Raw genomic sequence first — 27381 nt, forward strand, 5'->3', positions numbered from 1 at the left:
TTTAAGGCCAGTATCCCTTGAGGCGACTGCATTACCTGAACACCTGTGAACCACGTCCATTTGTAGTTGCATATGCTTGTTGTCGATTCCCGAACTTGTGCACTGGACTCCGTGTAGTCCTGACCCTATGCAGTATTTGCACCAAAGAACTCTGGCCTCCTCGCACTGAGTGCTCCGTGGGCTGGTGCTTTGCAATCTTGCTCAAGGTCCCCTTGCGACTCCTGGTCATTCGGCCAATGGGTTCCCCTGAGGGTCTACCTGATTTCTCCTGGGCTTTCCTGGTTACTCCAGGCGTGCCCTGACTCCCCATTGCTTGGTGAGTCCTCTAGACTTGCTGGTCCACACGTAACGTGTTTGACCTTCTTGCGTTCGTTGCTTTTGCCAAGACTTATTGGTGCTCCAGCCGGACACCGACCCCTCAGCACTCGACATCCTTTTAGGACAGCTCGCCTCCGGCTTCTGGTCATCCTCAATGTCTCCTGGTCCTCTTGGCTGCAGAGTCAAAAATCCCTTCTTTGCACCTGAAGCACCCGACATCGGTGGGCATTTGTCTCCCGAGCCCCTGGTCACTCTGAAGTGACCCAGACTCTATCACCTCTGCTTTCAAGTTCCTCACTTCCAGAATCCAGGCTTGGATTCCACTGGACCCTTTTCATTTTTACAGCAGCAGTACTTCTTCACAGCCCTCCATTGAGAACGACAGGAGTTTCCAACGCCACTTCAGACCTATGCACCCGGCTCCTCTGGGATAGGTAACTTGGGTACTACGGTATCCACGGGTGGGGTGTCTCTTCAAAGTCTTACGTTCCAAAGGCTTCGCTCGAAGTCCTCCTAGAAGGGTCCTTAAACTTTAAAAGTGTAACAGCGACTTCTCCATAGAATTGTAGGGAGCCCTCAGTGATGTTCCCACACTGCACCCGGCCTCTGTGGGGTCCCTGTCTACTCACCTTGGGTGGTTCCTTGGGATCCCAGCGATTCTACATGCGCTAGACCTTGTCTTGATCTCAGTCGTGACTGTTATACCACTATTTTAGTATATGGTTTGGTCTCCCCCTGGAGCCCATTGTGCATTGTGCTATTTACAACTGTTCAATTGATCTCTTGTATTCTTTGTGTTCTATCCTCGTATAGAGGATAGTAGAGAGTGTTATATTAATAAATACACATTTTTATATAACTACTGTGTGGTTCTCCCTCATTTAGTCATTCAGGAGGTGATATTCTGGTAAAACAAGCTGCTTAAAATCCCTTCAAGATTAAGCCTGAAGGCTGCTCTCCACAGCATACATGACATTCACACATGCGTGAATGTAGGGCATCCAAAATAAGCATGCTTTAGCCCCTAAATATAATGAGCTTAAAACGTACACAATACCCTCAAGAGAGTAACTTCACAAAACTAAGACCAATAGACAAATAATCTTAGAACATAGTTAGGAGTAGTTAAAACAAAATAATCCAACACACCTTTCTAAAAGGCTGTTGTCTCTTTTTTTAAATTGTTACAGATTTTAACCTTTGAGTTGCAATGCAAAGAGAGCAACAAAATCAGGTATTGTCCAGCCTGTAGTTCAAAAAAAGAGAGTAAAATCTACATGAAAAATGACACTCTAGATATTTATTAAGCATAATATCTTTGTCTCACAGTATAACTCCCAAAGAGAGATATCGGTACACCAACAAACAGATGCTTAATCACTGCTCCCCTAATTTGTTGATGAAGGTATACTTGTTTTTTTAACGGTAAGCACCGAAATTTTCCGTTAAAACGCTATATTTATTAATACTAGACACAGAGAAGATGATATTCATTTTTTATATTTTTAAGGAAGCTAATATATAGCGATAAACTTTATCGGGGACTCCTACGAATGTATCATGTGAGAGAAGAGTACCACATAAAAAGAATCAGGTATTGTCCAGCCTGTAGTTCAAGAAAAGAGAGTAAAATCTACATGAAAAATGACTCTAGATATTTATTAAGCATAATATCTTTGTCTCACAGTAGAACTCCCAAAGAGAGATATTGGTACACCAACAAACAAAAGCTTAATCAGGGCTCACCTAATTTGTTGATGAAGGTATACTTGTTTTTTTAACGGTAAGCACCAACATTTTCCGTTAAAACGCTATATTTATTAATACTAGACATACACAGAGAAGTTGATATTCAATTTTTATATTTTTAAGGACGCTAATATATAGCGATAAACTTTATCGGGGGCTCCTACGAATGTATCATGTGAGAGAAGAGTACCACATAAAAAGGTACGCTATAATGAACGCATTATTTTATGCTTATTACAAGGTGCTCAATATATATGTATTTCCCTTTTTAGGTTTCGCCTGGGGCACGGAGCTTTAGCTCTGCCCCCAGAGAAATCTTATGTCTCTACAGTGTACTCTTAGTCCCGCCCTCTGTTCCATTGTCTAGCTCCATAAATGGAGGCTAGCCATTGGAACAGAGATCTGTCCGTCATGGCCGGACCAGATCCGTGGGCGTTCCCGTGATTTTTTCCCTCTCCACCCACTTCTGATCGTCATCGCGGCGGTGGTTGTGTGTTATTTTTTTTTTTTTGAGTAGGCCTGTTTTCGTCTTTTTACAAGTGTTTGTTGTTGGAGTTGGCTGCAAGATTCGAGTTCCCACGAGGCGATCAGGTAAGGAGCATTTTGTTTATAAATGTGTTTTCACTTTGTAAGTTTACGTATTTTAACGTTTTTGCTCTTAATGTATTTTTTCTGTTTGGTTTTGTTTTTATCCCGTCCTGCCCCCCCCCCCTCCTCGCCCCCCCACGCCAACGGAGGAAGCCTTCCCGACCCCCCTCCCGCTGTCCGTTCCCGCCCCCCGCCAACGGAGGAAGCCTTCCCGACCCCCCTCCCGCTGTCCGTTCCCGCCCCCGCCCCCTGTCCGTGTGCTTCATGTTTTTCCGAGTTCCCCAGGTGAGTGCTTGTTTCACAAGGTAACGCCCATGGAGTAATGCCTCGGGAAATAGAAGCCACGCGCATTCTGCTTGTGATCTTTTGTTTAATTCAAATTAGCTTGTCTCCGTGTGCCATCTTTTTTTGTTTGTTTAATTTAAATCAGTAGACTTTAGCTGGGCAGGGGAAAAGTAAATGATTTGCCCAGATTCACAGAATGTTGACACCAGACCGAGGCTCGAACACGGATCCGCTGCTCCCGATTCGCCGTTTGGTTGCTGTGCTACCCACTAGTTTTCCATAGAGCATGAGCACTTTTGCAATGCTCGTGATTTGTTATTTTTGTCTCAGCACAGCGCCCGTTTCACGAGTGCCGCGCCGTATGTACTTTATGTTTAATCACTGGCTTTAGTATTAACATTTTAACCGACCGACCAACGCATACAAAACTCCAGCAAAAACCAGCAGGATGTCCGTGTGCCCGTAGGTGCTTGTTATTCTCTCTCTCCGCCCCATCAAATTCACACCCTTCTTCTTTCCATGACATTTTGTCTACATTCTTTGTCCAACTGCCTGAAGTGCAAGCCTACAGGGGTAAATCGGACATTCCCCATGTCAGCTTCAAATTCTTCTATGCGGGTGTTCGCCAATGTTGACAGGCATGCATGCATTTGTGGGTGCAATCGCCGTCATTGTTCTGCCTTGCCTTGCTTTTCTTTGCTGCTGTATTCGTTTCTTTATCAACCATGTCCTTCTTTCCGCGACTTTCCATGGTCCTTCGACCCCCAGCTTTGTCTGACCCTCTCCCTTCTATTTTATCTCTGATTTGCCATACGTTTATTTTTTATTAGCATATATTGATGTAGCGCTGTATGCCATTAGAAAGGCCTAACAGCGCTATTGGTTTCGGGGACCTCCAAGCACTGGTTTTGAGGATGTCCATCCATTGCCGCCTCTCACAATTTTCTCTTCCTCTCATCTTTGTGAGTCACCCCCGCTCCCCTCCAGGCACTTCTCTTCCATATGGCTGAATACCCCCCTCCCCCCACCCGTTTTCCTTCTCTCATTATTTCCCCATCGTCTCCTTTGTCCTGTTTTACTACCTCCCTTTTACGCGAGCGGGTTACAGGTTATGCAGGGCAGTTTTGTAAATGCTCGTTATTCCTAGTGCCTAACAGTGTTTACCTCATTTATAAGCGCTTCTACATTTGGCAAATAATCGAACTGAGGCTCGGTGTTAAAACAATGCATCCAGGGTCCTTAAGTTACGTGACTTGGGAAATCCGAGGTTTGAGCTACCGACTCCGTTTCGCATACCAGTCGGGCGGCACACTATGCTAAGAACAATTTTTTTGCAAGATGTGTTATGTCATGCCTTTATTTACATCGGCCACGCCCCTTTGTGACCCTTCAGTTTTTTTCATCCCGGTTAAAGCACTGGTTCCTAGAATGCTATTGTAAAATGTAGCCCCCAAGTGCTCAGATGCCTCAGTGCGACCACCCGTCTTAGTAAGGAGCCCACCCTCACTGCTTTGAGACCGCTGAGACGCCATTGTATCCTCTCAATATGGTGAAGTCACGTGGTATTGAGGGGAATCCAGCCTTGGAAAACCCTGATCGTGGTCAGGCAATGAAGCAATAAAACAACAAATTAGGTAAAAAGTGTTTCTTGGATGCCCCACGGACAGCTTTAAATAGGTAGAATCACAAGAGAAGGCGAGGCATGGCAGAGGACGGGGGTGGAGGGGATGGGGGGAACAGGGGAACCTTATTTTAAACTTGGCAGGAGGGAGGATAAAGCAATCTCCCTTCGTCCTTGTTATGTGACACACAACAAATGTGCTTTCTAAGGGAAACGGTTCTTACACTGGTGCATTGTGACTCTGGAAGAGCAATGGCTCCCATTTGACACAGACACTTGGTTTAGCCTGTGAAAACTTTTTTGAGTGAAGTGTAGAAGTCAGTGCCACACCAGAAGTGCAAACGGAACATTTCACTCTCTCTCCACACGCCGGTGACACACAGCCTGTTACTGGAGCCTCTGGACGCTGCCTCCGGTTCACTTGCAGCTTCAGCTGCCGCTGTGCCCTGTCCGCTCTGTAAGAGTTCTTACCTGTGAAGTCTGTCATGGGTTCATCTTCTTTCAACTCATTTAAGTCGGGAGTCAAAATCAGTGACCACAGTCTGCATCCACCTACCTCTGTATTAACTTACCGCCCCTTTCTTCGTTTCTCTTACTCCTCTTGCGTCTTTTACTTCAACTTTGCACCCGTTTCTGTGAATGTCTCACTTCTCTTTTTCTGTTGCTCCTCGCTTCTCTCTTCTTTCTCCCTTCTCTCTCGCGCACTTCTTTCATCTTCTCCCCACCACTCTGTCTCTATTCTCCCTCTCCCGCACTTTTTTTGTGTCTTCCCTCATCTCCATCTGCTCCTTCTCCTTTCCTTCTTAACCCTGTCTCCTTTTCACACACTTATTTTTGTCCCCCCTCACCCCGCCCCTTCTCTTCTCCTTGTTTTCGTCCCCCAACCCTCCCCCTCTCTCCGCTGGCTGCCCTCCTCACCCTCCTTGATCTCCTCTCGCCCTCCCGCCTCTCTCTTGCTCATGTCTCACAAATTGTATTTCAACGGTCTGACCTGCACGTGCTTGCGCGGGGTTCCTCCCCTCCCAGACCAGGACTCTCCCCGGCCTGCCCATGAAGGACCCGCTGCTGCCTGCTGCACTGGGTTACATCAGCCTGCTGCACCTGTCGATGTGTCGAGCCCTCCCCATTCACTCCGGGCCCGAGGACCTCCCCCCTGAGCCCAGGTAATCACCGGGGACTAGTCCTGTGTGTCATATCAGAGACCGGCGAGTAACACCCTGCGTCCGAGCTGCGCGATCCTGCATTCCAGCCTTGCACTTGCACCATCCGGGCCGTCCAGCCCTGCTCCCCACCTAAGCACTGTGCTGCGTCCCGTCTAGCACAGGCTGATGCAGCTCGAGGTCCCTACCATACTCTGGTTGATGCTACCCTGCCTCCAAGCGAGTCACAGGGCGTTTCAGCTAAGCGCTAGCTGACGAGAGCCTGCCTCTGACATGCGCTGGGCGGCGCCTCCTTGCACCCCTGCCTTCACAACCGTGTCTCCTAGCCATGCGGGGGATGATGCAACCCTGAATCCAATCTAAGCAACCTGGGGGGGGGGTGCAGCCCTGCATCTCAGCAGAGCACACGTAGGCAATACAAGCGCTGGATGATACAACTCTGCTTCCGACATAGGGGTACAGCCCTGCTTGCCGGCCACCCATGTGCAGAGTGATGCAACCGTGCTTCTTACCAAGGCGTCTCGACCGGCATCGCGTACTGCCCCAGTGCGCCCTGCAGTTCCTCCACTCTTGTGCCAGGTCTTCCCAGCTCCTTAGCCCACACCCAGAAGTTCTGTCACAAATACGACTCCTCTACTCCCTCGTACACACAAACACAGCAGTTTCACCACAGTTCTGCCTCCTCTCTCAAGGCCACCAAGTACAATCAACTATAGACAAACAGGCGGTTTTTCATTTTAATGTATGTCCAGATTTGTGTCGCAATGTATGGTGGTGCAGTGTATTCGAGACCAAGTGAGTTAGGAAGAGAGCATGTATTGTATTGCACAGTCTTGACTACACTACCTCCTACAGGGACACCTGTTGACTCTCCTCTTGATACTCTTCTGCAGGAGTAAATGCACAAGCCAGTTTTCATCGTAGTGCAAAATGATAAATGAAATAGTTGCAATACAAATCGCATTTGCGAGAGATTAAGCTATTGCCATTGTAAATGACAATGCCATTTATTTATCTGTTTTCAAAACCAACACATAAATAAAAAGTTTGTCATTCACAATGCCAAGAGCTCAAACTTTTCCAAAGGCGAAACCGTTGCATTGTAAATGCTTGTTTCTGTATGAATGCAGAGTACAATGTGATTAACTATATTTTAGGTTATTTTCCTTATTCCTTCACACAAAAACTACTGGAAGAACGTGTCCCATCTGAATCATACAGGGGATACATGGTTGTATTTTAATAGGTAGGTTATGATAAAAAAGAATCATATGCTGTCTTGTACTTGTTTTATACTGTTGAATTTGTATTTCAAATTGGGGTTATAGTATAATGTGTTGCATTGTTTAATTTTAAATCTTGTAGAAAACTTTGCCATGAAGAAGGTGGTTGATCCTAATTGCACCGAAACGCTGCGTCGACTTTTGTGTAGTTTTCTTGCTCAGATGATCAACACAAACATGTTGTAACAATGAACTGTTTTTAGGTTTCGACCTGGCGAGGGGCACGCAGTGCCCCTCCCAGATCGAAAACTTTTGTCTACAGTAGGGATGTTCGGACCGCCTCTGTTTCCCATTGGCTAGCTCCATAAATGGAGGCTAGCCATTGGGAGACAGAGGCTGTCAATCACGCTTTCTCGGGAAAACGCGATTCAGGGGCGTTTCTCGGGCTTTTTTTAAGTCCCGCACCTTTGTCCCGGGCCACGCTGTGATGGACATCACTTCCTTGGCACCCGCCGTTGCTGGGCGGTGCAGAGCTTTGACAGGATAGCAAAGATGGCGACGGTGGCAGCCTCAGGCTCCCCGAAGCCACAGAGTCCTGGACCGGGGGCCGTCGAAGGCCAAGTTACGGCCTCCATGGACGAGGAGGCGGAAGCCCCAGGCGGGGCGGAGGCCGAGGCGGAGGAACTGCGCTACCCCCGGCATTGCGCTGAGCTCTCGGCACGGCAAAATGAGCAGCGGCGTCAGGGGCTCTTCTGCGACGTGACGCTGGCCTTTGGAAAAGAGAGTCGCGAGTTTCGGGCGCACCGGTCCGTACTTGCCGCAGCCACGGACTACTTCAGCCCGCTGCTGTCTGGCCACTTCCAGGAGGCGCGTTCCGGCCGCGTGGAGATGCGCAAATGTAGCTCCGAGACTGGCCCCGGCATGGAGACAGTTGAGGCCGTCATCCAGTATAGAGGTTTCAAGAGACAGGGATAGAGACCGAAAAACAAAGGCTTGGAGGTGGAGGGTAAGAGAGTGCCAGACGGGGGAGAGAATCCATTGACTGAGCCGGGAGTAATTGCAGGACAACGATCACAGCGAGGAGGGGAGCGGAAGCGCGGCAACCGGGGGGGGGGAGAATTTGTGGAGAGAGCCGTCTGAAGAGCGCATGATCCCAGGGACACGCGTTTTACTTTTAGGGGTGTCTTTCCTTTCCGGGTACAGGAAGTTTCAGCCTGGAGACCGCTGTAGTTCCCCACCCCCTCCTTCTCCTGCAGGGGCTGATGCTGCCCCCTCCTCTGCGGCAAGAGCTGGCTGACACCAGTTACCCTCCGCCATCAAGAGCTCCCGGCACCCTGCCTCTTACTGTGAGGGCTGCCACCCCTCTGCTCCTACAGCGGCTTTCAACCGGCCTCTCTCGCCACTGGGACTTTTACTCCCCCTCTCCCACTGCAGGTGCTTCCCTCACCTCTCCCTCTGCAGCAGCTGTCAGTCTCTCTCCCCTTGGTGTGGCTGTCACCCCTCGCTCACTCACTTGTAGGGGCTGTCATTCCTCTTTTTTCTTGCAGAGCACTGCCAGCAGTCGCCCCCTTACCCTCCAGCGGCAGTTCACCCCCCCACACTCCTTCTGCGATACTCTCTATGCCGCCCCCTCCATTCTCTTTCTCTCTCTGCGACAGGACCGACAGTGGGTCCAGGTGAGCGCCGCTCCGTAGAGCACTAAGCCCAGGTGAGTGTTGTGGAGCAGGGAAGCGTTGTGATGCGTGCGACTTTTCTGGGGATGTTATATGGAAAAGGAAAGTTGTAGATGCAAGAGTTAGGGCGCAGTGCTGTGAAGGTCACCTCTTTGGCGCAGAGGTGTCGCGTGGTAGAAATAAGAGATGTAGAGTTGAGGGCTGTCTCTGTTAGAGCTGTGGGGGTGAACGGTGTACTAAATAAAGGTGAGCAATATTCGTGTGGCGTAAGAAAGTGTGTGGTGCGGAGTTTGGCGCAGTAGAGCCGAGTAGAGTGGTGCAGGCCAGGTGTAGTGGAGCGTTGAGATGTGTGACGCAGGAGAGTGCTGTTGTGGTGTTGAGCAGTGTGATGCAGGCGAGGTACGAGGGTGAGTTGAGCAGTGGTATGTAGGTGAGTAGGGTGATGACGTAGAACAGTGTGATGCAGGTGACTGGTCTGTATATTTGAGCACTGTGATGCATGTGAGTGGTGTTGTGGGGTTGAACTGTGTGCTGAAGGGTAGTGGTGTGGTGGTGTTGAGTAGCGTGATGCAGGTGACTGATGTGGTGGGGTTAAGGTGTGTGCTGCAGGGTAGTTGTGTGGTGGTGTTGAGCACTGTGATGCAGGTGAGTGGTGGGGATGAGGTGTGTGCTGCAGGGTAATTGTCTGGTGGTGTAGAGCTGCTTGATGCAGTTGAGTGGTGTGGTGCTTTTGAGCACTGTCATGCAGATTGATTTGAGCGGTGTGAGGTATGGTGGTCAGTTGAGCTGTGTGAAGCGGAGTGATGTGGTGGAGTTGAGCAGAGTGATGCAGGTGATGCATGGGTGAGAGCTTAGCTTTGTGATTCAGCTGAGTGGTGTGGTAGAGATGAGCAGTGTGACGCAGGTGAGTGCTGTGGGGCATTTTAGCCGTGTGTTGCACGCGAGTGGTGAAGTGAACTTAAGCATTTTGTTCAGGGGAATGGTGAAGCTTAGCAGTGCAATGCAGGTAAGGCTTACCTGGCCCCTGTCTATTGGAATGGGCTTCCTATGCACCTTCCTGTCTGTCTGAACTACAGCCAATACAGGAAATGAGTGAAAGCCTCCCTCTTCTAATGGTGACCTCTGTTGGTAGATGTCTGTTACTATCCAGTAGCGCCAAGATACCTATTGGTGATTTGAGCTATATATGAAGTATAAATAACAGAACACCAGACGTGTTGAAGCGTTCAGTTGTGTGATTCAGTGGAGTGGTGTAGAGTAGATAAAATATATGAAGGTGGAGATTGTTGTGGTGCATGTGAGTGCTATAGTGTCTAACCGTGGTGTGGTGGAGGATAGTTGTGTGATGGATCCAAGCACTGTGTTAAGTGGAATGTTTTGCTGGGTAGATAAGTTGGTCTAAGTGATTGGTGTGGCAGTAAACCATATGTTATAGGTCAGTCAGGGTCGGACTGGTCAATAGGGCAATCGGGCAGTGCCCGATAGACTAGTCTGGCAGATCACTGTGTGGGGCAGTGCTTTAAATTGGCCGGTACTCACCAGTATTAAGTACCAGCACTTCTTAGCTTTATCACTCTGAGTACCAGTACGCCTCTGCTGCCAAGGAGAGTACGGGTACTCATGAAAGGGTAGGCTCATTGGCTTGGAGTGCTGGTGAGTAGGAGTGGATGCTGTCTATGGCACCCAAGGGACCGCTTCTGTTACCCTGATCTGAGCCCCAGCTGAACTATTCAGCAAGGCTCATTTGCATCATGTCCGTATGCTCACCATCCTGTGTTTGATAGAGCAGGGTCCATTGAGGCACTGTGCTTTCAATCACATTCACACTATCGTGTGCATTTGTGCAATCATTCGAATCAAGGCAGTCTGCTGACAGTGTCAATTAAGAAAGCCATGGGAGGTTACGAGTTCAAAATGGCTTTTAATCATACCGGAGTCTTTTGTGTGTCTACTTAAGTCTCTGTGTCTGACGGCGGAGGAACTGCGCTACCCCTGGCATTGCGCTGAGCTCTCGGCACGGCAGAATGAGCAGCGGCGTCAGGGGCTCTTCTGCGACGTTCCGGCCGCGTGGAGATGCGCAAATGTAGCTCCGAGAATGGCCCCGACATGGAGACAGTTGAGGCCGTCATCCAGTACATGTACACTGGCAGCATCCGCGTCTGCACCGGCAATGTGCAAGAGGTGCTGGAGCTGGCTGACAGGTACTGGAATAACCGCGCGGCTTTCCCTATCAGGAGACTGTACAGTAACGCTGAATGGTGTGCAAATTTGTCAGCTGGTACCACCGTGTCCTTGTGATGCTCTCAGCCAGAGCGGTGGTCACAGGTGTTTGTGGTGGTTTGGTTGAAAATGATGGTTTTTCACGTGCCCCCAAGTAACTGTCATTGTTAATCTGACACCACCTTTCATTTTCGTTCAGAGGATTTGGTGGAGGCATGTTCTAACAGTAGTAGAATATGTGGGGAAAATGCAATTTACTCAAAATTGGAGTCTTTTTCATGACGGGGCTATTTTTGGAAACGCAAACCTTCTTCAATTATTTATTAAAGGGATACAATGTTTTAATTTTGCATTACCATTAAGTACTGACCCAGTGCTTGAAATTGAATAATAGAAGCGCAGGTATTGAAATGGAAAAATAGAAGTGCTGTACCTGGTTGTTTCTGAGAAGTGCCGGTACTCTCCAACTAAAAGTATTAGGTTTTTCTTCAGCAGTGCAGGTACGCTCCTTCAATAAATAAAATTGCCAGTACTCGGTACCAGCTTATTTAAAACATTGTACTGACCTGATGTCGCTGCTAACAGAAAAAACTAGGAATATGGTAGAAACGACTTCATAACATTTCACCTTATCGTGTGTATTTTCTTTTCTCTTTACAGTGCAGGATGTTGGGGGCTTCTTTTAAGTGCTAATGGGCAGGGCTGTAAGTGGGCCGGGCCATTCTGGTGCTCAGCACCGTCAGTTCTTAAAAGTGGGCGCTGAGACAGGTCCCTATTGGCTTTCCATTTTTGCCCTATCCTTCTGGATGAAAAAAAACCTTAATTCTGCTGCAGAATCACTGCTCAAAACCTTTGATATAACTTCACAGAAACGCTTTTTAGTCTTTCACAGTCTCATCATTTGAGGACTGAAGCAATTTCATTATCATATACAACAAAGCCATGGTTGCTGCTTATTTATCTTATGCAACTAAAAACCACTGACAAAGCCAATAGCCCTGGCTTGTTGTAGGTATAATGTTATTTGTTGTATCATATATCTGGATGCAGAAAAAGCAAAATACCAGTCAGGCGGCCCACTACCCTGAGATTTTTAGCTTATGTTTTTATAAGTCACGCCTTTAATTGCATCGGCCATTGCAAACTCCCCAGTTTTTTCATCCTGCTTAAAGTCCTGCTCGTGAGTATGGTCTATCTTAATGAGGTGATAGAGTTCTAAGAGCAGCCTCGGATTGGCAAGGCAGGCAGTCTGGCATCGGCTGATGGGCCTCTGGCTGAGGCCAGTTGGCGAACTGTTTTTTTGGCCTACTATGGACTCCACCCCTGGTGCACAGCGTCAACGGCTGTTGTTACAGCCCTAGCAAACAGGCCCTCTCATGCCCATGAAGTCATGCCAGCAGGCCAATGTCCGAGGCAGAATGACAATGGGCTGCTCCATTCCGACTGTCACAGCGTGAGCTGTGCCTGCCTCCCTTCCCTCCAGGTGTGAATGTCTGCAAAGAGCTGCTGAAGGGAAGCCTTTAGCACTTACTTTTCAGGGTACTGCAGCAGGGGAGAGGACTTCAGCAGTGGGTGGTGGAGGTTGGTGAGGGCCAGCAAGGGAGCTCTTCAGTTTAATTTTGTACTCTTCCACTCCATACAAGCAAAGTAGATATCAGGCTCTGCGCTTCTCCTTTGTCTGCCAGATGACAATTACTTTAGTCAACCAGGACATGTTGTGGCCATAGTTGACTTCGAAACTGGGAAACTAGGTTCAAGTTTAGCGTCAATTCAACATCCTGTGATTCTGGGCAATCACTTAATCTACATGAAACTATGACCCTATGTAATGTTTTCTGGTACTCACGTAAAGCGCTCCAATGCCTCTGGGCCTAGATCCAGCTTTTTAAGAGTGCATAAAAGGGGGCGTGGCCAAGCAGCATGGCCGACAGGACGTGAGCTTCACCAGCTCCGTCCGAGGACCCTTCATATCCTGCCAAATAGATCCTTGCTGGACCCCCCATAGGGGTGCTGACGGTCCGGATCCTTTCTCGTCCCGTCTGGGACCACCACGTCGCCAGGAGAGCCTCTGATGCCCCGTTGAAGCCGCCGGAGAACACCGCGGCGCTCGGTGAGCTCCGCCTGTCTGCACGCGAGACCGCGGACTGGGCCTGCGCGAGGGAGTAGCGGTGCGTGCGGCCCGCTTGCTGAGGAAGTCTCCCGGCTGGGGAGGCGCTCGAGTGCACGGCGGACCTCCTGATGGTCGGTGACCTGTGGTGGACGTCCTGAGAGGCCAGTGGAGGGCTGAGCTGGGGTCCGGTGACTCCCGCTGACCTGTGCAGGGGGTTGCGGTGCTGGCCCCTCCCCCCACCGACCCGATCCTACACCGGAGATCCCGGCTGCGGAGTGCGGCTCGAGGTGGGTGTTTCCGCTGGTGCCTGGGGCTCTGCGCGACCTCTTGGGGACTGAGGCGGTGTAATCGCCGGACCTGCTTACACCGCGGCCCGCCTCTGCACTGGGAGCCGGGCGGCCTGTCCCCTGTGGTTTCCCTGTAGCTGTGGAGATTGCGGCCTCCGTCCCTGCTGCGGGGTGCTGCGGAGACCATCCCACGTGGAACTGGCGCTGTAACTAGTGGCGTCCTGCTGTGTCGACTCCTGGGGGACGCGTGCTATTTTCCCCGTCTGCCGGAGCGCACCCCCCCCCCCCCCCCCCCTGTGTGGCAGCGGAACTCGGACTGTGCTGCCCCGAGGGGCTTGAAAATCGCAGTGTTACCCCTGGAACTGGAGGGGGCTCGCCCGAGGTGCGCTGGCTGGCGGTAAGCTGCTTTTACCCTGACTATTGGAGGTCCTCCCGCCCAGCTCGGTGAGTGCATCTTGCCTACTGGTTGCTGCGCTCTCCCTTGGCTAGTGGTGGGGGTCGTCGCTTGGCCCGGATTTGCCTGGTACGCCCTGCTGAATTGTCCTCTACACCGGTCCTTCCGCCCTAGCTCTGCTGCTGGGATCTGTGCCTACCCGGTGGGACCGGGCGAGTCCTAGCTGAGGCGCCTCGAGGGGGCTCCCGGTCTGCCCGCCAGGATGACAAACCGCAAGGATAAGACTGCGAAATCCTCCCAACCCAACACCATCGTGCAGTATACCACCCCAAGACTGCCATCGCAGAGGATCACGCGGCAGACGGGACCGGACGAAGGGGGCGATGGACCGCATGAACCCTCCCGGGCAGAGATCCTGAAGGCAATCCAGGGCTCCCATTCTGCCTTGGAGAGGCAGATCGAGACTGTGTCGATCGATGTAAATCTCCTCCGGACGGACCTCCGTAAGGTGGCGGACAAGGTCTCAGATGCGGAAGGCAACATCACACAATTGCAAACTGAAGTGGCCTCCCTGCAGAAATCGGTCGCGCACCTGACGTCCACTACCCGTGCTCTGGAGCGGAGAGCGGAAGATGCGGAAGGCAGGGCCCGCCGGAGCAACATCAGGGTCCTAGGCGTGCCGGAGCGCCTTGAGGCGGGAAACGCTGAACGCTTCTTGGAGACGTGGATCCGTACCCAGCTATGCCCGACCGGACTGTCCAGTGTCTTTGTTATTGAGAGGGCACACAGGGCCCTGGTTCCCCCTCCACGCCCAGGCGAATCACCTAGAGCCATCATTGCAAAGATTCTAAATTATAAGGATCGGGATTGTATTCTACGGGCCGCGAGAGAAATGGAGTCCATCACCATTGAAAATAGTCGTGTTTCCATCTACCCCGACTATACTCCGCAGGTGCAGGAGCAACGGAAGTCCTACCTGGGAGTCAAGCAGAAACTTCGGGACATGAAGCTGCAATACATGCTCCTTTACCCGGCCAAACTCAAGGTGCTCTCCCAAGGGCGCGCTCACTTCTTTGAGTCCCCGGCGGAAGTGTGGGAGTGGCTCGAGATACGAGGAGACGACCTACCTCCTGGTGAGCGGGGTGGCCCCCGCGAGACCTGGGGGACCCGGCCCCCGAGGCGCCGGCGAGGCCGAGGGAGACGCAGGTCTGGATCCCGGGGTTCACCCGAGTCCCGGATTACCGTGGGCGAGGATGGGGCGCTCCACGTGAGACCATCGACGGCGGGGGCCGCTTCGGAGTCACCTGAGGCCACTGCACCTGGTGAGATCCTGGTCCCGGATACCTTGCAGGAAACCTTGCTGGAGGTACACTCTGCTCCCCCGGTGATACCGGAAACCGCCCTCTCCGAACCACGGCCCGAGTGAACTCTGATATGAGGTACTGTCTTGTTAAAATGTTGTTGTCCTGGGAGGTTGGGTGGGTCGCCCCTCCTGGTTTTTGCTTGCCCAGTGCTGTCCCTGCCTGGCACTGGGAACCCTGGTTGGTGGGCTGAACAGTGGATGGACATCATGTTGGCCGAGGCGATGTGGTGAGAGGTCCAAGAGTTTATGGCGTACCGTCGCCCAGCATTGGTATTGACTTTCATGAACATTCCCAGAGACTGTCCTGGAACATTGGGTCCTCGGGGAGTTGGGGGAAAGGGTGGGTGGGTTTTGGTTGGTTGTGTGTGAGTGTGGGGTGCGTGGGGTGTATGGGGTGGCTGTGCACGTCCTGGCACTGGCAGGGGAAGGGCAGGGTAGCGTTCTTGGTTGTTGCTGTCCTCTTGCTCGCGGGTGGGGGGGGGGGGGGATTGGTTTTGATGGGGTGTTGGGTCCTTTGGTTTTTGGAAGGCACTGGCGTGGGATGACCGGGTTGGTGTGTTTTCCTGTTGAGTCATTCCTCCTTATGGGTGGGGGAGGGGGGGGGGACTGATTCTGGGGTTGGGTGGTTGCGGGTGTTGTGGGGATGGGGGGAGTTGTGGGGGGTATTTGTTTTTGGCATAGTGTGTACTACTGTTCGTGCCCCTAGGAGGCTGTTTGCAGAAGTGAGACCTGGGTGCCCGGATGGGCATGACCAACGCTTATGGGATTCAAATTTTTAACTTGGAACGTGCGTGGCCTGGGTACTTGCTCCAAGCGGCATAGGGTGCTATCCTTCCTTCGTCGGCATGGAGTATCAGTGGCGTGCCTGCAGGAAACGCATTTGAATGAGGAGGGTGCTCTTAAATTGGCAAGGAAATGGAGGGGTCAGGTGTTCCATTCCTCCTTCTCTACCTATGCTAGGGGGGTCCTGATCTGGGTGGCACCGGGGGTACCCCTAGCAGTCCAGTATGTAGAGGCTGATGTTGAGGGCAGATATGTTCTTATACGTGTGAAACTGGATGGGAGGGACTTCCTGCTGGTGAACTCATATGCACCTAACATAGATGACCCGAGTTTCTTTACCGGCCTGCAGGAGCTTATAGCGACGGACCTGGATGCCCCCCTCCTCTGGCTTGGAGATTTTAATTGTGTACTGGATCCACTGCTGGACAGGCATCCCCCCCGGGCGGGTACAAAACCTCGGATGACGGCACGACTCCGGGAGGTAATGGAGAATCTGGGTGCTGTGGATGTCTGGCGACTCGGCAATCCGGGACTGAAGCTTTACACTTGCTATACCCCCACACATAACACACATAGCAGGCTCGACAGGGTCCTTGCGGCCAACATTGGCGCATCCCTTGTTTTATCGGTCACACATCAGGCCCGGTTCTTATCCGACCACTCGCCCGTGACGTGCACGGTACAGTGGGTAGACCGCTCCTCCCGCCCAAGGACCTGGCGGATGCCAGGGGATCTTCTGCAGGATCCGGTGGGACGGGAACATGTGGAGACGTCCCTGCGTAATTATCTGGACCTGAACTGGGAAGTGGGTGATATCCCTTTTGCGATCAAATGGGATGCCCTTAAGGCAGTCGTGCGGGGCGCTTGTATGGGTCTGACATATGGAGTTCGCAAACAGCTGCTCCGTGACCTCGCGAGTGCTGAGGAGCGCCTCAGCCACTGCCAGTCCTTATCGGACCCGGACGGGTCGAACGTGGACTCTGAGCGGACAGCCCGAGAAGGCGTCCATGATATCCTAAACCGGCTGGATAGATTCACTCTTGGTCGATATCGCCAACGCCTTCACCGTGAGGGGGACAAGTCGGGCCGATTGCTGGCCTGGATTCTCCGAAGAGAATCGGCCCCTGCGCGGATTGTTGCGTTGAGAAATCCCGCTGGGGTCCTAGTACACTCGGAACGGGACCTTCTTGCGGTGCTCCGCACACATCTGCAGAAGGTCTATACTGCTGACCCCCTGGTGACAGAGGCGTCCTATCAGCCATACCTCCGGGATTTGCCCCTCCAGACCCTCTCTAAAGAGGATGCTGAGGACATGGATACTCCAGTGACGCTTCATGAGGTCAAGGTGGCGGTGGCCGCCCTGCCGAAGGCTAAGTCGCCGGGTGGAGACGGTTTTCCACCAGAGTTTTACCAGGCGTTTGTTGATACTCTCGCGCCCCATCTCTTGCAGGTTTACCATGAAGCGATGGTGCGAGCTGCGCTCCCGCCCACCATGCAGCAGGGTGAGGTCTGCATGCTCCTGAAACCGGGTGGGGATGACTGTGATCCTACGGCCTACCGGCCGATCACTTTAATCAATACCGACGCCAAAATTCTTACTAAGATCTTGGCCACCCGGCTGGCTCCGCATATGACCCACTTGGTTCATTCTGATCAGTGCGGGTTCATTCCGGGCCGCAACACCGCCATGAATCTCCGGCGTCTGAACCACGTTCTACATGAGGTGCGCGATAGGGAGGATCCTCAGGTCCTGGTCTCAATAGACCTGGCTAAAGCTTTCGATACAGTTAGCTGGGGGTACCTATTGGAGGTGCTTCGGTTAGCGGGGATGGGGCCCCTTTTCTGCACCTGGATTCGGATCCTTTACAGTGCGCCTACGGCCAGGGTCAGGCTCGGAGCGGCCCGCTCGGAGGAGTGGAGGTTGGGCAGGGGCACCCGTCAGGGGTGCCCCCTGTCACCGCTCCTGTTCGCTCTGGCGATTGAGCCCCTCGCAGTGACACTACGCGCGGAGATGGCACCCTGGGGAATACGAGTGGGGGATGTGGTACACCTGGTTTCGCTGTATGCGGACGACGCGTTGTTCTACCTGACCTCCCCGCGGGAGTCGCTGCCGATCCTGTTACGCCACTTGGAACGCTTTGGTGCAGCTTCTGGGTTGCGTCTTAATCCTGAGAAATCCCTGATCTTTCCCCTTGCGGGATGCGGTGAAGACCCTCGTGTGGGTTTCCCGCCCCTGGGGCTGCGGTGGGAGTTGGAGGCCTTCCGCTATTTGGGTATTCAGGTGGCTGTCTCTGATGAACAATTGCTGGCCCGCAACGCCGACCGTGTGCTCAGTTCCCTACAACAATCTGTGTCCTTTTGGAATACGCTTCCTCTCTCCCTCATGGGACGATTGGCCGTCTCAAAGATGGTGATGCTGCCTAGAATATTGTATATCCTACAGAATACCCTCTGTCCTCTTCCCCCTCGAATTTTCAACAAGCTTAACACGATGCTTACCTCCCTGCTTTGGGCAGGCAGACGCAGCAGAGTTGCGCTGCGCACGATGGTCAGGCGCTGGGAGGAGGGGGGCTTGGAGGCCCCACGCTTTGATCTCTACTATTACGCGGCCCAACTTATACCGGCTGCGCGCTGGTTCGCGGGCGCGGAAAATTGGGAATTGCAACTCCTGGCGGGTAGCGCAGATGAGAGGGCGTTGCAATTGGCTCTGATGCGTGGCAGAGCTGCGGATGGCAACCTGCCGTATATTGTTCGGCATACTGCGGGGATCTGGCAGCGAGTGGTGGAAAGAGTGCTGAGACGGGCCCCTTTTCATAGGGAGCTGCCGATATGGATATTGGCACCGGTCGCTCTAATGGAAGAGCACATGTCGTTTCGGGAATGGCGTGAGGGCGGCTGCGACACATTGGCAGACTTATATCCGGACGAGTCCTTTGTGACCCTGGAGAGAGCTGTTGAGGCCTTCAGTCTTACGGGGGGCCAATACCTTCACTATGGAGGCCTGCGGGACATGGCGAGAGCGACGTGGCCACAGTTCCCTGAGGCGCCCCAGGTGTCCCATACTTTGAATATCTTGCTATCGTGCGGCGCGGGACGGCGATTGATAACGCTTTTCTATACAGCGATGAGAAGCGACTCGGCGCCTCCGGTGTCTCCGTCCTGGGCGGCGTGGGAGGCAGATTTAGGGGTTGCCTTGGACCCGGGACAGCGGAGGCGGATAGGGACGCTCACCAAGAAGGTATCGTGTAACGCACGTTTCAAATTAATCCATTTTAATTTCATGCACCGCACTTACGTAACCCCAGTTGCTCTGCGCCGTATTGCGGCGGATAAATCGGATGCCTGTCCTCGGTGTGGTTCAGCAGGAGCCGGATTTCTCCATCTAGCTTGGGAGTGCCCACTAGTCGGGGACTTCTGGAGGGTAGTGGTGGCCTACATCCGGAGGGTCACGGGACTGCGTCTTGACCTGTCCCCGATCCATTGCTTGTTAGCCCTGGTCCCCAAACCTAAGAAGAGGAATCTGACATATAAAATGCTGCAGCTGCTCTTAGTGCTGGCTAGACGGCGGGTGGCTATAACCTGGATGGGACAAAGGGCGCCAGATATGACATTATGGCTTCGGGATGTGGGGGAATGGACATTGGCTGAAGAAACGCACATGCAGCATACGCGTAGGGATGAGCGGCTACAGGAGGACTTACTTGCATGGCGTATGATGTGTGCGGTGGGGTCGACTGACAGCGACTCCGATGCTACTAGTGCTGCATTGTTCTCGTCCGAGGAATCGGGACCTGAGGAAGGGGTGGCGGGGGAAGGGGAGGGAGAGTAGGGGCTGGGGTACTACCCTGATGACTACGCACATGTTCCTTATGTCAGTTTCTGTACTTGCACTGTATCCCGTGGATCTGATTCTTGCGTTTCCTGTTCTATCTGCAACTGTTGGAGCCGGGCTGGGGGGGTGAACTGCGTACACATGTATTTTCTGTACTTTGATGCCAATTTTGGGGAGGGAACGTATTGTTTATTCTGTCGAAACAATAAAGTTTTTTTTTCTTCACCCTTAAAAAAAAAAAAAAAAAAAAAAAGAGTGCATAAAAGGATTGTGACACTATTTTTTTTGTTTCTTTTTGCATTTTCACACTAACTTCATTCCTTTTCTCAGAACGTACATGTGATGCTAGCCGCAAGTAAAACAAACAAGCATTTACAATGCAACGGTTTCGCCTTTGGAAAAGTTTGCGCTATTGGCATTGTAAATGACAAAATTTGCATTTATGTGTTGGTTTTGAAAACGGATAAATAAATGGCATTGTCATTTACATTGCCAATAGCTCTAAATTTTCCAAAGGCGAAACCGTTGCATTATAAATGCTTGTTTAATATATTTTTATTATTTTAAAACGCATGTTTATTTTTTAATGTAATGATAAATAAAAATCGATTTGTACATTTTTATCAAAATATTCTTGTTTTTTCGCATTATTGTCTCCACTGAATCTACATGTCACATGCAACTATTGTGTTCAAATAATGTATATGTTTAACCCCATTAGTATTGTACATGATTACTGTGCAACACATGATCCAAAAATTAGACGAGGGACTTGTTTTCTTTCCTTGCTCTCCACAGCTACAACTAGGATAGCTTTCTAAATTTGGCCTCATACATCTCAAGGATCGTTTTGGACTGGTGCAATGTGCCCACTTTAAATAGTGGACAGCATATACCAGGCCACCTTCTCACAGTACTCATGTAAGGTCTAATGCTTAAGAGCATTATTCACTATGTTATTTATTGGGATATTTTTGAATGGGTCGAAAGGGTTATTTATTGTGCCACATGTGTTTTATGGAGTTTGATTTTAATTAACTTTGTTTGGCTCGTTAAAAAAAGAAAGACAATGTTACCTACTGTAAACATACTTTCTTTTGAAAATAATAATAATAAAAAAAAGAAAAACATTTAAACTAAAATTTGGTCCAGGATCCCACATGTGACTAGAGATAATATATTTAACAATTTCAAAGAAAATCCCAAAATGAAGAACATATGAAAAAGGACACTTTTACCTTCACATCACGTCGCAAAGAATAGCGCACATCTTGTAATGTCAAGGTACGATCTCGCTCCCTCGGGCTGAGGCCAGTCTCCAGAACGTGGAAGTAGGCACGAGGTACACTGGAATCAGCTGCTAAGGAGAGCCCAGACTCCACCATCTTCTTTACAGTCAGACCATCAGCTCCACTCCAGGGAATGGTGCCTAAAAAGAGAAGGGACAGAGTGAGCAACATACCATGGAGCAGTACAGGTGAGAGTACACCCAAGATGAGACACACCATGGACAGCACCTGTGGTAAAAGCACACGTCCACTTCAAACACACATTTTTGGATTACAGAGGTACAGATGATACACAGTTGGGCACAAAGTGAGGGGCTACACATATAATCCATCTCACAACTCGCCCAAAGCAATGGCATCCTCACCTGTAAAGGTCTCTTGCATAATGGTGCAGAAGCTGTAGAAGTCAGAGCGCAAGGAAGCTGGACGTCCCTCAATCACCTCAGGGGCCAGCCAGTTGAAGAGCGGTGCTGGGATGGTGTGTGACCAGATGTTCCTGGCGGTACAGCTCATTGTACTGAAACAGACAACAAACACTGAAAGATATGCCCTGTTTGGGATCTGTCCAAATAGGTTTACCAGACATCAAGTACATAGCTCAGGAACATCAGTATGGACAGCACTGGTATTAGAAAGGGATCTGCCAATTCTGACATTCTCCCCGCCCCCCTGGATCTGGTGGGAGCCCATGGGTTTGAATCTACCCTGGGATGCAGCTCTCTCATGACTATAGAGGTAGCATATACTTTAAGGTGGGGTTAGTTTGGACACAAAGCTAGTCTGCAGGTACCAGACTGCTGCTCTCTAAAAACTTCTTCGGCTGTATGCACCCTGATATTACTCTCTGGCACCTATTTATGTGCATCTACTCCAGGTTGGTGGCCTCCAATGTGTCTTGGATGCATGCACTTTACTCCTCTGTGATGTTCCATCATATATGGCTTGCTACATGTATTTAAAGTTTCTGATATCTTACATACCTATGCGTGTATGCAATGTAAGTCACTCCTACCTTGATAAGTACCTGGGCTGCATGTACTCTAGATTGCTCAGCTTAGCGGTGCGGCATGTGACCAACTGCACAGCGTGTGAGGTAAGTGCACGGTGGATGTATCCTTGGGAGTGTAAAAACATCAAAGCTTCACAAATCTGCAGCAGGAGTAAGGTGATTTCATCTTCCCGGAGTGCAGGGAACTCATTTCTCTGTGAGATCGAGAAGGAAACAGCATGCAATAAAATTCATGCCTTTAAACAATCCAGAGACCTCATTCAGGCACACAAGAGATATCATTAATTTTCAGAGACACAGCAGCTGAGGCAAATAGGAAACAGTGAGCGCAGAGAGTAAAGCTCAGGATAAAGATGGCTTTATAGTCTGCAGGGAAACACCTCTTCAAGAGATAATGGGGTTTTCCATTGGTTTCACATGCTGTGCAGATTGCACACCATGAGTACCAGCATTCGTTTATGACAAGTAGAGAGACTAGTGGATTTAGGTTGGGTCACATCAAGGAAAGGAATGAATGACTACTGTTCTTCTGAATTTGTGGCATTTCCTCCCCATCATAGAAAGGGACCACAACATTGAACGGAGCAAAAAAAGCACATGTGCAACCTTATCTACCCTTAGAGCTTGCCACGTTATACACCCCTCTCTGCTTCAACAGTCATTACCCCCAGGTCCTTCTGTCCTCGTCCCCTTCATACTACACAAGTTAGGTAATCTATTTCACTGACAGAAAAAAGAAAAGAAGGAATGCTGGTACACCCCTCCCCCCTCTACTGGGAGTACATAACCATACTCTACCCAGCATGTTGATGTTTCCTCCTCCTCTTCCTCTGCTTCTTCTTCTTCGCCTTCTCCTGCGCGCTCCAGATGGAATAAGATGGGTAGCGAGGCCAAGATTAAACGTCTCATTAAGGAGACCTTGCTGGAGATGGGTGGAGCACCTAGGTCCAAGAAGTCTGGTCGGGCCCTATCATCGCCTTCTTCTGCTTCTGAGGATGAGTGGTTGGGGAGTGATGACCTGACGGGCAAATACATAGACAAGGAGATGTTACCGGAATTGTGGAAACATGTGAGAGCGAATATGGGGTTTCCTTGCGATGATGCACCAAGCACTTCTGGGGATTCTTCGCTTTGCCAATTCCAGAACACTGCTGCGGTTGATGTTCCGGTTCATCCGTATATCCTGGAGGTCCTTAACAGGGAATGGAAGGACCCTAATCACATTATGCTTCCCTTTTTCATGGCGAAACTCTATCCTCTTCAGGATAAGGCCAAGGACTTGCCGGACTCCATTCTCATCAATTCTTTTGTGGCCAGTCACATGGGTCCTACTTCTTTGGCTGAGGATGCTGTAGTGTGGGATCCTGTGGACAAGAAGTACACTTCCCTGTGGAAGGTTTATTCTGGTTCTCATCTGGCGCTCCGGGCTGGCACTTATGGGACTTATGTGGCTCAGTCACTTACTCAAGATATCAAGTCCCTGTATGGGTTTATGGATGATTTGACTGATTATTTAGGGCTTCTGGATCATATTGAGCGGCAGGTGGTGTTTCTGTCTGATATTTCCTTCGACATGGTGCGTGCCTTGGCCCTTTCTCTGGGTGCTTGTGTGCTGCTCGCCACAATTTGGTTCTGAAGGACTGGAAGGCAGATTCGGGTCAGAAGTCTTCTGCGTTGCGATTGCCCTTTCAGGGTACCATGATGTGTGGAGAAGAATTGGAGGGCAAATTGCATCGTCTGTTTAAAGAGAAGAAACATTCTTCTTCGTTCAAACAGCCTTCCTCTGCGCAGGCTTCTTCGAAGCCCAAGAGCTTCATCCATCCTCCCTTTCGCAGGCAGTTTTCATGTGGCAGGGGATGTTTACAGTATGGCAAAAGTCGAGACAAGAAAGCATAGTCTCCTCCTGAGAAGTCTCGTTCCTGACTATCTGGTGGCCGGCGCCGGATCCTTGGTCGGACGTCAGCTTTGGTTATTTCTTCCATCCTGGATGTCCTCCTGTTCAGATTTGTGGATGCTGGACATTGTGATACTGGGGTACATCATTGAATTTTCGGATCCTCCTCCGGACTCTGGGGTCCGTCCGACTCCCTGACCGTCTTGTCCATCCAAGAGATCGGAGCTGTGTCTGGGGTCACAGCGCTGCTGGACAAGGGGGCGGTGCAGGAGGTCCCTCCTGTGGAGAGCGGTCGTGGATTTTATTCCATCATTTTTCTGGTCCCCAAGGTGACATGGGGGTGTCTGTCTTGTCCTGGATCTGAAGGCCCTGAACAAGTTTGTTTTGCATCTGCCATTCAAGATGGAGACTCTTCAGCGTGTGATTTCCCTGGTTCTCTCGGGTCATTTCATGTGCACTCTGGACCTTCAGGACGCTTATTATCATGTCCTGGTTCCCCCTATCTCATCAATTCCTAAGGTTTTGTCTTCGGGAGGCATTATCAGTTTCAGGCCCTGCCTTTCGGCCTGCGGTCGGCCTCCAGAGTGTTCACCAAGGTGGTGGCGCCGTTGGTGGCTTCATTGCATCTTCAGAGGGTTCTGATTTACCCTTACCTGGACGATTGGCTCCTTCATGCTCCCTCCAGGGTTTCGTTGTTGAGGGATCAGGAGGTGGTGTGTTCAGCCTTGAGGGGCCCATGGGTTTCTGTTGAATCTCCCTAAGTGTCAGCTGGTGCCCTCACAGGACTTGACATTCATAGGGACTCGTTTTCGCACCAATCTGAATCGGGTCTTCCTGCAGGTGGCTCAGGCAGTGACCTTGTGCTCCCTTGCTTGTCGTTTTCTGGAGGGTCATTCCTTTCCGGTCCGTCCATGGTTGCGCTTTCTGGGTCTGTTGGCGGCTACGGTGTTCACGGTGCCTTTGGCGCGTTTCCATCTGCGTCCTCTTTCGTCCTTCCTGTTGTCTCGGTGGGATCCTTTGTCTCACGATTTGTCCCTCTTGTTTCCTGTGTCTCTCTTGATCCTCCCAGCTCTGCGCTGGTGGACATTGTTGGACAATCCCGCCAGGGGTCTGCCTCTGCAGTCCCCCCCTCCGGATGTCATCACAACAGATACCAGTGCAGTGGGGTGAGGGGAGACATTGGGGTCGGACTTCCTTCAGGGTTGTTGGTCGCTTATGGAGAGTCCCTGGTCTTCAAATTGGAGGGAGTTGTCTGCTGTGTCCCGGACAGTCATGGGGTTCCGGAGTCAGCTGTTGCACCGCAATGTGCTGGTTCGTTCGGGCAACACGGTGATGGTGGCCAGGGGGGTATCCGGTCCAATTCACTGAATACTGTGGTGTCCCTGTTGTTTTGCAGGGAGGAGGGGCACATCTTGTCTCTGGTGGCTGTTCACATCCGGGGGGTAGATAATGGGGTGGCGGATCCCTGAGAGGCTCCCCCAACGTGAGTCATTGTTGTTTTAGAGCCCAGGGAGGCTCAGGGGGGCATTTCTCTGTTCTTGAGCCCGGAGAGGCTCCATCCAGGCGGCATTGTCCCCAGTGGTAGAGCGGCCCCGGAAGGCAGCGCGCCGCTCCCACCTTGCCCCTGAGTTGTTTGTGAGCCCTGGGAGGCTCACAGGGCTAAGCTAAGGAGAAGACAATCTCACTCCTGAGGCGGAAGCCGGGAGACGCTAGGACTGTAATTTTTCTTTTAAACAATTGTGTATTGACTGTGTTTTTACTTACCTACTTCCCTCTTCTGGGGACTTGTACTTTCGCTCTTGTCACTCTGGGCATTCCCGCGCAGCAGATTACTTAGCTGCAGCGGGCAAAAACTTCCTCGCCGCCATTCTCCAGAGGCCACTGGCCACGGCCACCATCAATAGGCCACGCCCCCCGCCGAGGGCTTTTAAACGCGCTGAATGCGAGCGCCATCTAGAAGCTAATCTCACTCCTGAGGCGGAAGCCGGGAGACGCTAGGACTGTAATTTTTATTTTAAACAATTGTGTATTGACTGTGTTTTTACTTACCTACTTCCCTCTCCTGGGGACTTGTACTTTCGCTCGTCACTCTGGGCATTCCCGCGCAGCAGATTACTTAGCTGCAGCGTGCTTCAACTTCCTCGCCGCCATTCTCCAGAGGCCACTGGCCACGCCCACCATCAATAGGCCACGCCCCCCCTGCCGAGGGCTTTTAAACGCGCTGAATGCGAGCGCCATCTAGAAGCTAATAATCTCACTCCTGAGGCGGAAGCCGGGAGACGCTAGGACTGTAATTTTTCTTTTAAACAATTGTCTATTGACTGTGTTTTTACTTACCTACTTCCCTCTCCTGGGGACTTGTACTTTCGCTCTTGTCACTCTGGGCATTCCCGCGCAGCAGATTACTTAGCTGCAGCGGGCTACAACTTCCTCGCCCACCATCAATAGGCCACGCCCCCTCTGCCTTTTTCTCCCTATAAATAATGTGCTTTTCCCGTACGCGCAGCGGACTGGCGCCGAAGGCGCGCCAAAGGCATGCCGTCTGCGCCCGTCCGCGACCGACAGGGACTAGGGGCCTCGGACTCTGCCCCAGCCCTTACCTATACCCCAGCTCAACTTCTTCCCTTAAATACAACACAGTCCATCACCCCTTCCCTGTCTATGCACGTTGCGGCACTGGGCATCTCTGTCCCTTCAACCCCCTCGCCTGAACCCGCGCTGCTCTCTCCCCGGTTACAGACTCCCCCTTCCCCCGTTCCCCTCTCTTTCCCCGCACCCACTATGGTAACTGCCTGCCTGTTAAACACTAGATCAGCAGCAAGCACCAGTTTGAGCTTTTTAACTTACTGGACACTGACGCCCCGAACCTTTTGTTTCTTACTGAGACTTGGTTTTCTGCTGATTCCCTTCCTGATCTGTTGTCCGCCCTCCCCGACTCGTACTACGCTCTTAGGGCGGATCGTCCAGCTGGTAAGGGCGGCGGGGGTGTGGCGATGATCATTCGTTCCCATCTTCAGTTTCAGCTTCTTCCCCATCCTCCTATACCTGATATAGATTTTTTGGTTGCTCGCTCAGTTAACCTTTTAGCTCCCATCACAATAGTTCTAATGTATCGTCCCCCTCAGAATATGCCTACTTTTGTGCCTGTCTTACAAGAATTACTGGCCACTCGTGGCCACTTGTGGTCAACAATTCTTCAGTGCTCCTTCTCGGAGATTTTAATTACTGTCCAGGTGATCCTAGGGAGGACCTGCCCTCTAAAGATTTTTTAAGCTACTCTTCAGTGTCTTAATTTTCTTTCTCACCTTCACTCCCCTACCCATATTCACGGCCCCACCTTAGATCAGATATGGTCAGCCAGCTGTATTATTCTTTCCCCCACAATCGTCCCCTGCACCTGGTCCGACCATTTTTTAATCTCATTTCCTATTAAGCTTGGAGCCCAAAAAAAATCCCCTTTGTCTAAGAATGTCACAGCTCGCAATTGGAATCGGTTTGATCTCAACCTCCTCTGTTCTTCTCTCACTGCTTCTCCTCCTGACCTAGGTGCTCTCTCTATTGATCTTCAAGCAGACGCTGTGAA

General features: G+C 51.1%; 1 protein-coding gene across 1 annotated transcript in view; it reads right to left on the minus strand.

Moving 5' to 3' along the window:
* Positions 1-27381, minus strand: part of LOC147705912 (inactive serine/threonine-protein kinase TEX14-like) — a 722788-nt gene that overhangs the window by 347546 nt on the left and 347861 nt on the right. The window contains exons 9-11 of the mRNA XM_086929575.1: positions 21908-22098; positions 21261-21412; positions 20845-21035 (exon numbers count right to left, since the gene is read on the minus strand). Of these exons, the coding sequence (XP_086785701.1) occupies positions 20845-21035; positions 21261-21412; positions 21908-22098 (534 nt within the window). The remainder of the gene's footprint in view (positions 1-20844; positions 21036-21260; positions 21413-21907; positions 22099-27381) is intronic.

This window comes from Lissotriton vulgaris, chromosome 7 (genome assembly GCF_964263255.1).
Source record: "Lissotriton vulgaris chromosome 7, aLisVul1.2, whole genome shotgun sequence".
Taxonomy (NCBI): Eukaryota; Metazoa; Chordata; class Amphibia; order Caudata; family Salamandridae; genus Lissotriton; species Lissotriton vulgaris.